The sequence below is a fragment of the Nothobranchius furzeri genome, chromosome 9, assembly GCF_043380555.1.
Source record: "Nothobranchius furzeri strain GRZ-AD chromosome 9, NfurGRZ-RIMD1, whole genome shotgun sequence".
NCBI lineage: Eukaryota > Metazoa > Chordata > Actinopteri > Cyprinodontiformes > Nothobranchiidae > Nothobranchius > Nothobranchius furzeri.
Window position 1 is genome coordinate 63,744,885 of NC_091749.1, and position 13,753 is coordinate 63,758,637.

Sequence of the window (13,753 nt, forward strand, 5' to 3'; positions counted from 1 at the left end):
AGCTAAGGGTCCCCAGAAATGTAGCTAGGTTCATCACTAGGTGTTAGTGATGAACCTAGTCATGCTACAGGACCAGGGCATTGCAGGAGAATGTATGAAGAAGAAATTTATTATTTCTGTACATGTTTTGGCTGTCAAACTTCCATAATGCCCCTTTAAATAAAGCCACATCTCAACGAACTACAAAAATAGACGTGGATCTTTGCTGGAATCTCGTTGAATCGGTACATAAAACACTTTTGTAGCGTTTCAGCCATACATGGCAGACATATCTCATCAGCGGGGGTGAAGAGACAGGCAACACCGTCAACTTTTGAAACAAACATTCAGCAGGCGGCCGGCAGACTGTGAGACATGTCCGATACTTAAAAACGCCTGTTGAAAGCTGTGATTGGTCAGCATGCCACTTCCTTTAAAGAGCAGGCTCACTGAGAAATGATTTTTATTCATTGAGTAATTGAATGATTTCTAATTGTAATTTTCGAAATTGATTAGTCACTCTGTGTTTAACTAGCAGGCTGCCTGTGAAAAGAGTCCCTTACACCTATCTGATAGAAAATATAGGTAAAAATGCTCAGTTCAGATCTACGTCACACTGTCACTTAACATTCATGCACTCACCCACAGACGAAGAAGCCTGTTGTTGGTTTAGCATAAAGAAAACAGTAGAAAATGTCTCAACTAGAAGCTAACCGTTAGCATTAGCAACCCCACCACATAGCAGAACGCCTTCAGGCTTGTGTGATTTGTGGAGATAAATCATCAACGTTGCAAAACAAATGCAATCAGGGTTAGAGTCAAGGCAGAGTGGCAGAGCTGCGTTGCTGTTAGCCATTCTGATGCAAGATGACCAAATATCAGGAAATAAGACTCCAAATCCTGCTGCCTGAAGCTACTTTCTCCTCTAGCTGGCTTGTACTTCCGGAAACAGGTGCATTCTAACCTTTTCCCCTCAAGTACGACTTACAAGCAGTGTTGGGAGTAATGCGGTACAAAAGTAATTAATTACTGTAATGCATTGCTTTTTGCTGTAATGTGGTAATGTAAGGCATTAAAGAAAATGGTAATATTTACTCGGTACAATTGTCAGTAACGCGGTAATTACAATGCATTTTTAAACCCAGAATCAAGATGTGTTCCTTAAAAATTCAAATTGCGGGAAACCCAAAGAAAAATCCAGTACCTGCATATATTACGTCATTTATGGACTCAGCTTTGCGGGCAGAGAGGACGCCGCGGTAACGGCTCAACTGCGTCCTGCACGCGGCCGCTGTAACATTCACAAAATCGCTCCACTAAAACAAAATAATTTGCTTGCGATCGTTCATATCAGCACATATTCTCTGGTATTTTGTGCTTTTCTGACGTGTTTTGCCTCAGCTGAGTTCATAATCTGTGCCCCGGTGATTTCAACTCATTACTGTTGGAGTGCAGCGCATGTGAAGATCCCTTTGGCTGATAGAAAGTAGGAAGTCTAAGAAACAGTTTTTTCTGGAAGACGGAGAAAACATGCAGCATGCAGGAAGGTTAGAGAGAGAAAGGGCCGGAAATTATTCAAATAAAATCAAGAAAAAAGTAGGTAGATTTACCCCCAATACACATTTTTACCAGTGAAAGCAATAATATATACTCATTTAATATTTATACATGTGATAGAATCAGATCACCCCAGAAGTCAGTCCCACATCCAGGGCCGTATCAAGGCATTTGGGGACCAAGGCAAATATAGGCTTGGAGCCCCCACCACCTCACTCCCTGCTCAGTTAATATAAGATGGCAGCATGCTGAGAGTACAGATTGTTGTTGCTTTTATTTAATAAACAATCATTTTAAAGCACTGTTATTATATCTGTTTTTAACAGCAACCCTAGCTCAGACACCACATCACCTTCCACATATTAGTCATGAGCTCACTGAGCGTCACATTACCAGAATCATATTGAAGTTGTTTTGGTGAAAGTAACTTAAAGTAATGCAAAAGCAGTGTAATGCCTTACAATTTAAAATCAGTAATATTGTAATGTAATGAATTACTTTAAAATGAGGGTAACAAGTAATGCATTACAGTTTTGAAGTAACTTGCCCAACACTGCTTACAAGGCACTGATTCCTACTAGAGACCACTGCAAATGTTTGAAAAAACGAGCGAACCACATCTTTTAAAGTCGTCAAACCACCATTTTCACAAAGCACAGATGGGTAAGGATATTTAGCAGCATACACGGAGCAGATCTAAGAACATCTCGTGGGACAAGTCCAGAGATATAATTGTTCAACAAACTTCACTGATGGATCACAAATATGTGGAGCAGACTTTTATTTTGTGGAAAAAAACTGCAGGACACATGGGTTTAAAGCAGTTTAAAGGTGGTGACTGCATAAAGAGAATGACCACCCTGGAAAAGTGCTACGCCCCCTGTTGTCCTGGCAGGGAATTGCTTAGCAACACTCCCATTCCCTTCCATTAGAGTCCCAGTCCAGGGAGACACATGATGTTAGACTGAAACGTCTGACAGTAGATTTAATTATTTGAAGCAAATGTTCATAGCTAAGTTACTTTCTGTACATGTTTGAGTCAACAATACCCTGTTAATTTGTTTTTTTTTATTATATTAAGTTTGCTGAGGTGAATGAATCAACATGTTTTCATTAAAAGCAGAAGTATGTGTGTTCAAATATCTGACAAAAAGCCACATTTTCATCCACATTTCTCATCCTGAATTCCTCCACCCTCCTGATCGGTTTCATTTAGTCTTTGAATGTTTGTCTAATTATAGGCCCAAATGTTAGCTGCATCTCAGCTGAATCCACAGCCGCTCATCCCCATTTGGGTTTTGTTTTCTGTGATTTTCTCGCTGCTCATACGGTTTTTCATCACTGTTGGGGGTCTTTGCTGCTTGGTTGGATGTAACCTCCGTCTGGGACGTCTTCACTGATTTTATGGCATCTTTTTTCACTTCATCACAATGACACAATCCTATTTTACCAACTGGAGGTTGAAATCTTCAAAGCATGTGTAGTGGCAACAGATGGAGCCTTGAATGAAGCCTCTGATGATTAAACAATGTCACACGAACTCCAGCAGACTCGGGTGCTTTCATTGAAGCAATGCAAATATGTTTATACGCTTCCAAGAAGGGCTTTATTTGAACAGATTCTGTGAAATTTCATGTATTTATTTTTGTAAAAATAAAATGGTAAACAGTATTTTACACAGAAGAGGACACCGGGTAACAGCGACGTACGTGTCTTCTTTTCGTTCTTTTACCTGTTGTTGTTCCTGAGTTTGACATGTCGACCGGTCTCTAGAACTTGTCCGTTCTTCAGCCAGGTGAGCTGCGGTCCGGGCTCGCCTTGAGCCTGGCAGGTGAAGATGGCGGTGGTGCCGACTGGCCGGGCGATGGATTGAGGAGGCTGAACGAACTCGGCTGGAGCTGATGGGAAGGTGACATTCTCGTTAGCAAAAGGACTCACCTGCTCTAATATGCCTCTGAGCAGGAAATAAAACGCTTTGAACTGGATTCTGAGCTCAGGAGGAAAAAGCAAAGCGGAGAATGACAGGGTAATATGAGAGTCTGGGGTAAAGCTGTGAGGTGTAAACACTAGTTTCAACCTATAATTCAAGCAAAGGTCAATTACCATGATTATGAAAGAGACAGGATCGATGAAGTAAACGAGTGTGGGGGAGGAGAGTACAGAGATGGGAAAAGGAAACAAAGAGGAGTCTAATTTCTCGTAAAACCCAAACTAACCTGTGACGAAACAAGACTCAGCGGCTCCCTTATCATGGATTTAATTACCTTGATTCATTATGCAAAAAAAAACACTGTTTTACTAAATGCATCACATAAAATATCACAGTATGATGTACGGAGTTTTATGAGCCAGATTGTTTGATTTGTATTATGTTTTGGGCTTGGGCTAACTGGATGGGGAAAAGCTGCAAGGCAAAGGCGTCGGTGGGTTCGGACAAGCTCTGTGTTTGATGCAAAAATGTCATTGAGTTAAAAAAATGAGTTTGCAGAACTTCTGTTGAAAATGCTTTTAGTTTGTAAAATACAGATTGATTTAAAATGCATGTCTCAAAGTTAACTGCAGCAGTAACCTTCATTAAACCTTCTCAGTGGCCTAGTGGTAGAGTGTCCGCCCTGAGACTGGGAGATCAGGGTTCAATTCCTGGTCGGGTCATACCAAAGACTTTGAAAAAATGGGACCCAATGCCCCCCTGCTTGACACTCAGCATTAAGGGGTTGGATTGGGGGGTTAACCACCAAATAGTTCCCGAGCGCGGCTTGTCTGCAGCTCACCGCTCCCCCAGGGGATGGGTCAAATGCGGAGAATAAATTTCGCACACACACCTGTGTGTGTGACAACTAATGGGACTTTAACTTTAACTTTTAAAAAATAAACATCAGTAATGCTATCGTCTTGGCCAGCGAAGGAGCCAAACTCCATCAGGGATCGGCCGCACAGAAAGACTGACAAACTGATGGGAGAATTATGGAAAAGCAGGATTCTTATCCAATGGAGCAATATATTTTAATTCGATTAACCTCCAGGTAAACTTCAGCTCCAGTTTGTTTTCCCTGCTGCTATTGTCTGATACATTTTCATCCGTATGTTAGAAAAGCAAAGGTGCCTCCAGGTAATTAAATGAAGAAGGAAGCTGACAGCGAGACGCGGTCCTTTCATTTATCTTTCCCTTTCCAAGCCTCATCGTCTGTTTTCTTCTCCTCTGCTGGTTTTTATTTTTCTAAGCTGACTCAAAGGTGGAGATCAGAGGCAGCTTCGGATGAAATTGATTTGCACCGCTAAAGGTGTGGGTCAGATCATCTGCACCAGACATCCGTCATGCTCTTGCCTTTTCCTACAATTTGACTCCTCTTTCAGCTTTTGTTCCTCCTGAAATGAGTTTAAAATGAACTTATGTACCGAGGAAGTCCATTTGTTGGTGCGTTACAGAAGAACTCTCGTCTGCATCTTTCTGGAGTTGAAGTTTATGACCGATGAACTTCTCTGAATTGATAGTCATTGAAACTCTCATATTCACAGAGGAGTCAAGTGGCGTATTTCCACAGATTAATGGACCGGTTCCACTAGGACACGCAGTAAAACATTTTTCTCTCATGCTGAACAAGATCTGACTCATAAAAATGCATCCAGAGGTAAGAGTTTGACTTTCTCCCCATAAATTATCAGCAAAAACTAAAGAAAACACAGAATTAATGGCCAAGGATTTAGTCCCTAATAGGCAAGCGCTTGTCTTGGACTTGGCAGGCTGATGAAATGAAATATTGATTAGGATCAATACCACTATGGGCTGAAGCAGAGGGGACTATCCGATCAATGAGGAAGGTATGTTGGCTGTTTCCTTCTTTATGTGACAACTAATGCACCAGGTCTTATTCTTTCTGTTGTCATCAGAACGTTTTGTGTTTTTGAGTCACCATCAAGCACCTTCAACAGTAATGACTTCAGAGCTGAGAAAATACATAAAGACCACAGCACATAAACCAAGTCAAACTTTTGACTGAAAAGTAAAGCTCAAAGCCAAATGGATCATTAAAAGGTATATTATACCTTTTAATGATCCATTTGTATGCCTTCTCTGGGTCAGGGATGAGGTCCTGCCCCAAGTGGAGGAGTTTAAGTATCTCGGGGTCTTGTTCGCGAGTGAGGGAAAACTGGAGCGTGAGATCGATAGGCGGATTGGTGCTGCATCTGCAGTGATGTGGGCGTTGTACCGTCTGTCGTGGTGAAGAGAGAGCTGAGTTAGAAGGCGAAGCTCTCGATTTACCGGTCGATCTACGTTCCTACCCTCACCTATGGTCATGAGCTTTGGGTAGTGACCGAAAGAACGAGATCGCGGATACAAGCGGCCGAAATGAGATTTCTCCGAAGAGTGGCTGGGCTCAGCCTTAGAGATAGGGTGAGAAGCTCGGTCATCCATGAGGGGCTCGGAGTAGATTTGCTGCTCCTCCACATCGAGAAGAGCCAGTTGAGGTGGCTCGGGCATCTGGTCAGGGTGCCTCCTGGACGCTTCCCTGGTGAGATCTTACGGGCATGTCCAACCGGGAGAAGAACTAAAGGGAGACCCAGGACACGGTATCTCTCAGCTGGCCAGGGAACGCCTTGGGATTTCCCCAGAGGAGCTCGCCCAAGTGACTGGGGAGAGGGAAGTCTGGGCCTCTCGACTTAGGCTGCTGCCCCCGCGACCCGACTCCGGATAAGCGGATGAAAATGGATGATGTTTTTGGCCATTTCAAAGGTTGCTCATAAAAATTATGACATATGAACACTAGCCACTGAAATAGCTGCATGGACAACCTCAGCTGAGAGATGATGATGGTCTGAATACAACAAGGCCAAAGCAGATCTCATTTTTTTGCAGAATAAATAAATGTTAATACTACTACTACTACTACTACTACTACTACTACTACTACTACTAATAATAATAATATATTCCTTTTCCTGAATGATAGCTGTTGCTAATGTGTCTTTGCTTGTACTAGATAATTCTATGACATTTCTTACAAATATAAAAAAAATAACCATAATTTTATATTTTATTTTTTATTTGTATTTAGGTTGATTAAATTCCAATTTTTTTCTGCATCCAAGCTCACAACATTAATGCGTAATTCCTATCAATTAGGTCTAAAGACCTGCTCTTTACTATTCTGACCCAAATGAAACCATGACAACATTATTGGTCCCTACAAATGAAAAGCAATCCATGCTCTCTCTATTTCATAAAAAGCTAAGTAATCAGACATGCCTCCATAAATGTGATATATATATATATATATATATATATATATATATATATATATATATATATATATATATATATATATATATATATATATATATCCCACCATAGCCAGGTTGAACAAGTGAGTCTTCAGCTGCTTCTTAAAGGAGACCACTGAGTCCACAGATCCCGGGCTCTGGGGGAAGACAGCTCCAGAGTCTGGGAGCCACAGCAGTAAATGATCTGTCACCTTTGGCTTTTTACAGTGTTCCAAAATGTTTGGGAGAGGGATATTTAGAGCATTGTACCCGGCCTGTGCCAAAAACAACCCTAAACTGTTGCTTGAATCTATAAAATGTTGCTTTTAACAAACATGCTCTTTTCTCTGGGTGCAAACATCTTAAGTATGATAAATCTGCAACAGCCACTTGCTATTTATGTATTCAAATTAAAGCCCACCTACATAAATCACAGAGCTCTTGATCTTCCTGGCAGAGACGATGCTCTAGCTTTTCGCAGACATGCCTCCGTTAATGTTACGGTAATCATCTTCTACCCACTACACCGCAAGCTTATCACACACCGTTCCTGAGCTCAGCATCTCCTTAAAAACATTCCTCTCATCCGGGTCTCACCTTGGACCACTAGGCGTCCTTGAGCCGTCCTCCGGACGCGGGTTCCTGGTTTGTTAGCAGCACACACGTAGACACCTGAGTGCTGCACACCAACATCTGAGATCATCAGGTTCCCTGTGCCGAGTACCTGAATTCCCTCCACACCAATGGGCCGGCCATCTAATCAGGAGAGTCAGGTCAGAATAAATGAGACAAATTTAGGGCAAAATTTTTTTTTAGAAAAAGGTGATTAACAGGCGCGGGTAAGCGTGTGTGTGAGTGGGGATTAAGATGGGATTAAAACACCAGTATATAAAAAGACCAAATATGATGTGAGAGCACAACCTAGAACTGACAGAGGCCGTGCTATTTTTGTCCCTCAAGGATGCGGCTCTCAGAGCGCGCGACGCACAGAATCATAATGTGATGAAGCCGCTGATGCAACAAGCAGGAGGAAGGTCAGGGAGTTTGAATCTGCCGTTTAAGTGAAGTACCTGCTGCAGGTGTTTTTCTCACTAGCTGCTTTTGACCATTGTCTGCACAACACTGAAGTACATATCCTTTATTTAGAAAAACATCATTGGGTTTTCTGAGGTTTTAACAACAATCAAACCTTTTTTAAGTTTGACTGCAGCTTCTCGTTATTAAATCATGTCCTTACCATTTTTCTGAGATCTCTCAGCCGCCACTCTCACACCAGAAACTGTGACTTGTAATCTATTTCCTCACACAATCAGTAGAAACCTCCTTTCTGCTCTCGCTGCAGCTACACGATAAGCTCACACTTCCCTGTGCCCCCTATCTGAGGTGTCAAACCCAACAATGACTTCGGCCTGCCTCAGATATTAGCTGTGGGGCCAAGGGGGCATCCTAATCCCATCTATGACATCCATCTGCAGCCTGTATGGTCCAGGTCTGGTGTGTTGGAAGGCCGAGCGGGGACGGATAGTGGCGGTAGGCACAAACCACCAGGTCAGTGATCAGTTTATCATCTTTTGCATTGAGCTGTGATTAATAGATGTTGATTCACACACAAATAAATCACCCTAATGCTGCTGCTGAGTGGTTTTGTTGAGCTGCAACAATTAAGATGCATTTTATTGATATTTCGTTGATTTATACGCTGAGAAATGACTGTCCATTAGGCTTTTGTCTCAACAAAAGCAGTTTTTCTTTATTCGTTTCATTCTCTCTCTCTTGCCTCCACTCTCAGTCAGCTTCTCTCAGCCGGCCTCTAATTAATTTACTGTCAGGAAAGAAAGAGTGCAAAGCTACAGCAGGCATTGGTGCAGCTCAATGAATAGCAACAAACTAACTGTGGCATTAAGGAGTGACTGATGTGAAACTATCAGATTCATTATCCAGCTTATCCTGGCCTCCCTGCCATAATCGAATACATACAAATCCCCCAGTGTTAGCATTTCATTCTGCTAACGTTGTGTAAGGCAATACTGTCAATCTGATTACCTGAGTGCCTGGGAGGGGCGGCAATTTATATTAGGAGCAGCAAACCGGGCTGGATAATAGGTAAAGAAAACAGATAGATGGGAGATTGAAAAATTGTTCTGGACAGACTCTGAGTGATGGTTGAGAAAAGGAATTTGCATGTTGGGAGGAGAAACTAATCGTATCTGCCTGAGCAGCTTGTGGAAATTACTCCGAGTAGGCTCTCTGGCGCTTCTGAGGAAGCTCGGCTTCTCGAGGAAATGAAGCGTGAATTTATCAACACAGAGTTACGCATAATGTTTAGTCCCGAGGCTTTATGCTGACTCCCAATGACTTGTGTATGCACAACAGATTTACTGTCTGAAATGCATTTTGTGTACACATCTGCATTAAACCGTGCAGGACAACAGGAGACTCATGGGCCTTTCATTTTTCACAAATTCGGTCTAATTGTTTCTCAGCTCTGTGACAAATAATACCTAAAACACGCTCCCTCATGCACAAACTGTGTTGTTGATGTATCAGAATTGTTCCTCACCTAGTCTGCTCCAGGACACAATGGGTCGAGGGTATCCCGTAGCAACACACTCCAAGATGGCAGTTTGGTGAACAGTCAGGGTCAGGTTCTCTGGGCCGACCACAATCATCGGCTCTTTGTAAACAGATGACTGGGAGTCTGAGAACAAAGGAAAGAGAACATTTAAAGGGACTTTTTGGACTTTTGAATTTTTATGCTCACGATTGCCCCCTCAGGCCAAAAGCGTAACGGCAGCTTCAATAGTAGGCTCGTGCACGAGGCGCACATGCTGTACGTGCACACTCCTTAACGAAAATAACAGCTGAGACAATCCCTTGTGTGTGTGTGTGTGTGTGTGTGTGTGTGTGTGTGTGTGTGTGTGTGTGTGTGTGTGTGTGTGTGTGTGTGTGTGTGTGGCCCGGAGGACAGAGGACAGGAGAACGTGCAGCTAATTAATTAAATAATTTGGTTCTGTACCTTTCTCTTCAGCACAGCTGACAAAGGTTTAAGATGGGTCAGTCCTCCTGCATGCTCAGATCATTCCCTTCCCTTGCTTGAAAAATTGTTCCAAAATGAAAGTTGAACCCACATCTTTTTTATCTGTGAATTCAATGCCGTTCGGCGAGTCTCAAATAAAAATTTGGGCATCTTACTGTAAAAAATATACCATTAATGTAAAAGTGAAACTCTAAATAAACTATGTTCACACCCAGAATCTAACCCAGGTCTTCTGTATGGGAGTCAGACAACTTACAAGGTGAGCTACACTCTAGTAACATTCACAGCATCTGTAACTTTTATATCCTTGATGACAGCTGAAACAGCGTCAATCCAAAGAATGGTTCGGAGCGAAAATGGCTTTTTTGTTGCTAATTTGCAGGAAATATCTAGAAGAAAGTTCTACAGAAAGTAGCTAAGGGTCCTCAGAAATGTAGCTAGGTTCATCACTAGGCGTTAGGAACAGCGACAAAGTCGCTGAGTTGGCACTACCTCACTCTCTGCTGCTAAAGCTACGGATAGCAAATGCTACAAGCTATGCCTGAGCGTGAACGCGTATGAAGCAGCCTGCTCGACCCGAGCAACTCTCTTTTTCTGTGATTTTACAGAAAAACAGGCAATCACAGTAAAAATGCCAGGGCTCATTCTACAGGACCAGGGCGTTGCAGGAGAATGTATGAAGAAGAAATTTATTATTTCTATACATGTTTTGGCTGTCAAACTTCCATGAAGACCCTTTAAGCTAGCTGGACTGAGATTCATAACACCCTATAAAAACGGTATTAACATTACTCAGTGCAATATTAAGGATTAATAAACAAAGGGTCCCTTTACTAGCATTACCGTTATTGTTAAAGTGACGGTGTGTATTTTCCCTGGTGATAGGGGGCAGTACAGACCGAAATTATTGCAAGCAAGCTGCATTTTTGTGGTCGAGTAAGACCTTACCAACGGATGGCCGTTAAGGTGTGGTTTACTCGTTTATTCAATACATTTACAGTGTTCTCTAATGGAAATCAATGCCTTATGAGTCATTTAAAAAAGAAAAGGCTACGATGCTCCTGTTCAAAGATGCTAAAGTTTGCTGGTGCAGAGGTGGGCTGAAAAAAGCAGAATAAAAGCGTCTCATTGGCTAACAGAATGTGTTTGGTTGCAAAGTCACGTTCTCCGCTCCCTCGCCTCACTGCAAAAATATTTTTTTAAAGCCGTCCCGTGGGTGGGCGTGAGCAAAAATGGGTGAGACCATGAATGTAAATTCGCAGTCTGACATCACAGTGTGTGGATTTTCAAATTCTAGCTTTTCACCTTCAATTTTATATCAGAAGCTAACGCAGGAGATAGGTGTCGGAGACTGTTTTCAAGTTCACCCTGCATGACAAATTCAGAGTGACCGATTAGCATCAGAAATAATCATTAAAAATGGTTTTTCAGTGTTCCACACCATTAGCATCAACGACTGATGGTAAAAACTACACATTGTCATTTTAACTATTAAGCATCCTTAAGATTAGGACAATGGGCTGTGGGGAAGTGTCTGATGCATTACTTAACATGGTGAAGCAGTTGCTAATACTTTATTTGATATTTTATTAATGCTTAATTATGCACTAAGTAACATTATTGCAAAGTGTTAAGCTGAGATTTTTAGATTAGAACAAAAAAAAAGACATTTAAAACTGTGCTTTTTGCCTTCATGGTTACATGATGTAAAAAATGAATCTGTGAGTGAAAATTCAACAACACCAACCAGAAACCGTGAGGAGCGCCTCTGCGCTGTGCTTCACTGCCGCGCTGTTATGAGCCACACAGCAGAACTTGCCACTGTCCTCCTCACGCACACCTGTGATCTGCAGAACACCTGTTGGTAGAAGAGTGTACCTAAAAGGAAAACACAACCACACTTTAAAAAAATAAGTTATGCAACAAAAAAGGCGTCGTTTCCATGACATAAATCTGCCCGACCTCTCGTCTGCAGTGTCCACAGGACGGCTGTCCTTCTCCCAGCTAATAACAGGTTCTGGTAGACCGTGGATCTGACACTGGAAACGAGCCACACCAGACTCCTCAGCGAGCACCGACTCTGGTTGGACGTGGAAGTCTGCCATAGCTGTAGAGTGGAGGGGGAGGTAATATTAGGCCATAACATCATCAAATGAGTCTAGAGCAGGGGTGTCAAACATGCGGCCCGCGGGCCGGATGCGGCCCACAAGCAGGTTAAATCCGGCCCGTGAGATGGTTGTGAAAACTTTATTTTCATACTTTACAATGTAGAGTGAAAATAAACTTATCAGTGTGAGCAAGTTTTCTCTGTAATGAGTATAAATAAAACAAAGCTGCACTCAAGGCTCACACAAGAACTTGAATTCCATCCTGAAGTTGGACGCCACTCAGGATGTGACTTCTGATATTGATGTGCTAAAAGATGTTAAGTAAAATGAGTCAAATATACTTTAAGTGCTGCATGGAACAGATCTTGCCATGTGATCTGTAAGCTCTTTGAATCACTAAGGAATGTTTTTTTTATTTATTGATTATTTATTTTTTTCAAGTTTTCAAGTACACTTCAGGTGTTGTACTTGTACTACACTGTCCTCAGGCTCCAGCCTTGTTTCATATTGATTGTATTAAAACAAAGAAAACAATCTGAAGTTTTTTTAAATTTATTTACCGGTCCGGCCCACTTGGGACTAGATTTCCCTCAATGTGGCCCCTGAGCTAAAATGAGTATGACACCCCTGGTCTAGAGGAAGAAGGCTGGCCGATCACAGAAATGAATATGGAGTCTTGCAACAGATGGTGTGGTCCCCACAGAGTCCTGATCTCCACATTATGGGACCGGTCTGAGGTTACATGTGGACACAGAAGCAGTTCAGACCTTTTAGTTCTTTAGTTTGGTTAATTACTGAATATTGAACAGTAGAAAAAGAAAAACAGCAAAGGAAAGTACAAACACCCAAACGTGTCCTTTCAAAGACGCTTCAAACATCCATGCTGCTGAGGAGCATAGGACGTGACACCAAAGACTTATGTTGCAGACTGAGATCTCTACACGAAGCACACGATCAGACATATGGATTTCCTGCCAGGTTCAGTATGTAGGTCAGCTTTGCTTCGTTTTTTTCTCTCTAAATCACATGCTAATAAAGGGAACGATAGTGTAGATATGGATGGAGTAGGGTATAACAAACCCAGTATTAATATCTCCACAGAAAGCCTCATTCGGCTGCACTTCACATATCTGCTCCCTGCAGAACGAAAGCATAATCAAGGGCGGCGCCAGCAACAAACTCAATTAAAAAAAGGCACTCCTCTCTCGCTTCCTCCACCTGCTTCAGCAGGAGTGCCCTCTTTTAAATGTCAGCCATAATTAACTTGGCCGAAGGACGACTTATCTTAACATAGTTACTGTATTGTAACACAAGGCTCCAAAACCCTTATTATTTTATAACCCCTTGCTCCAACATGTATCCTACATTAATTTAGTGGCTGCAGGAGGAACCAGCAATAAGCATGCTTATTTAAAAATGGCTGCTTGTGAAACCTGAGGCACGACTGGCCTGTCCTTTCACTAATGAGCTGCTGCTTTTTAAATTAAAAATAAATATATTTATTTTGCAGCAAACATAGCTGCAATACAGTTTGATGCGTTTTAATTAATTAGCATAAACTAACAAACAACATAACTTAGTTTAATTTGATGTATTTGTATTAATTTAGAGAGCAAACTGATGAAAGAGAGCATGAAAAGATGCTTCATTCAAAGTGGTAACACTTTAGAGCAGCTTGGCTGCAGCCCTGTATCAAAGTCTAACAACGTGATTATTCTACCTCACAGCCTAATGAGAAGAGCGGCATTCTCCAACACGACTTGACTTTAGAGCTCTGGACGGATGGATGGATGGAGCACTAATGAAAATCAGT

General features: G+C 42.0%; 1 protein-coding gene across 2 annotated transcripts in view; it reads right to left on the bottom strand.

Annotated features, from left to right (window-relative positions):
* The window catches only part of igdcc3 (immunoglobulin superfamily, DCC subclass, member 3), a 90,656-nt gene that overhangs the window by 23,827 nt on the left and 53,076 nt on the right, over positions 1 to 13,753 (bottom strand). For both annotated transcript variants that reach the window (XR_011521649.1, XM_015953154.3), the window contains exons 3-7: positions 11,795 to 11,939; positions 11,580 to 11,710; positions 9,356 to 9,493; positions 7,393 to 7,551; positions 3,269 to 3,434 (exon numbers count right to left, since the gene is read on the bottom strand). Coding sequence is in view for 1 of the 2 variants with exons in the window: in XM_015953154.3 (XP_015808640.3) it covers positions 3,269 to 3,434; positions 7,393 to 7,551; positions 9,356 to 9,493; positions 11,580 to 11,710; positions 11,795 to 11,939 (739 nt within the window). In the remaining variant the exon portion in view is untranslated. The remainder of the gene's footprint in view (positions 1 to 3,268; positions 3,435 to 7,392; positions 7,552 to 9,355; positions 9,494 to 11,579; positions 11,711 to 11,794; positions 11,940 to 13,753) is intronic.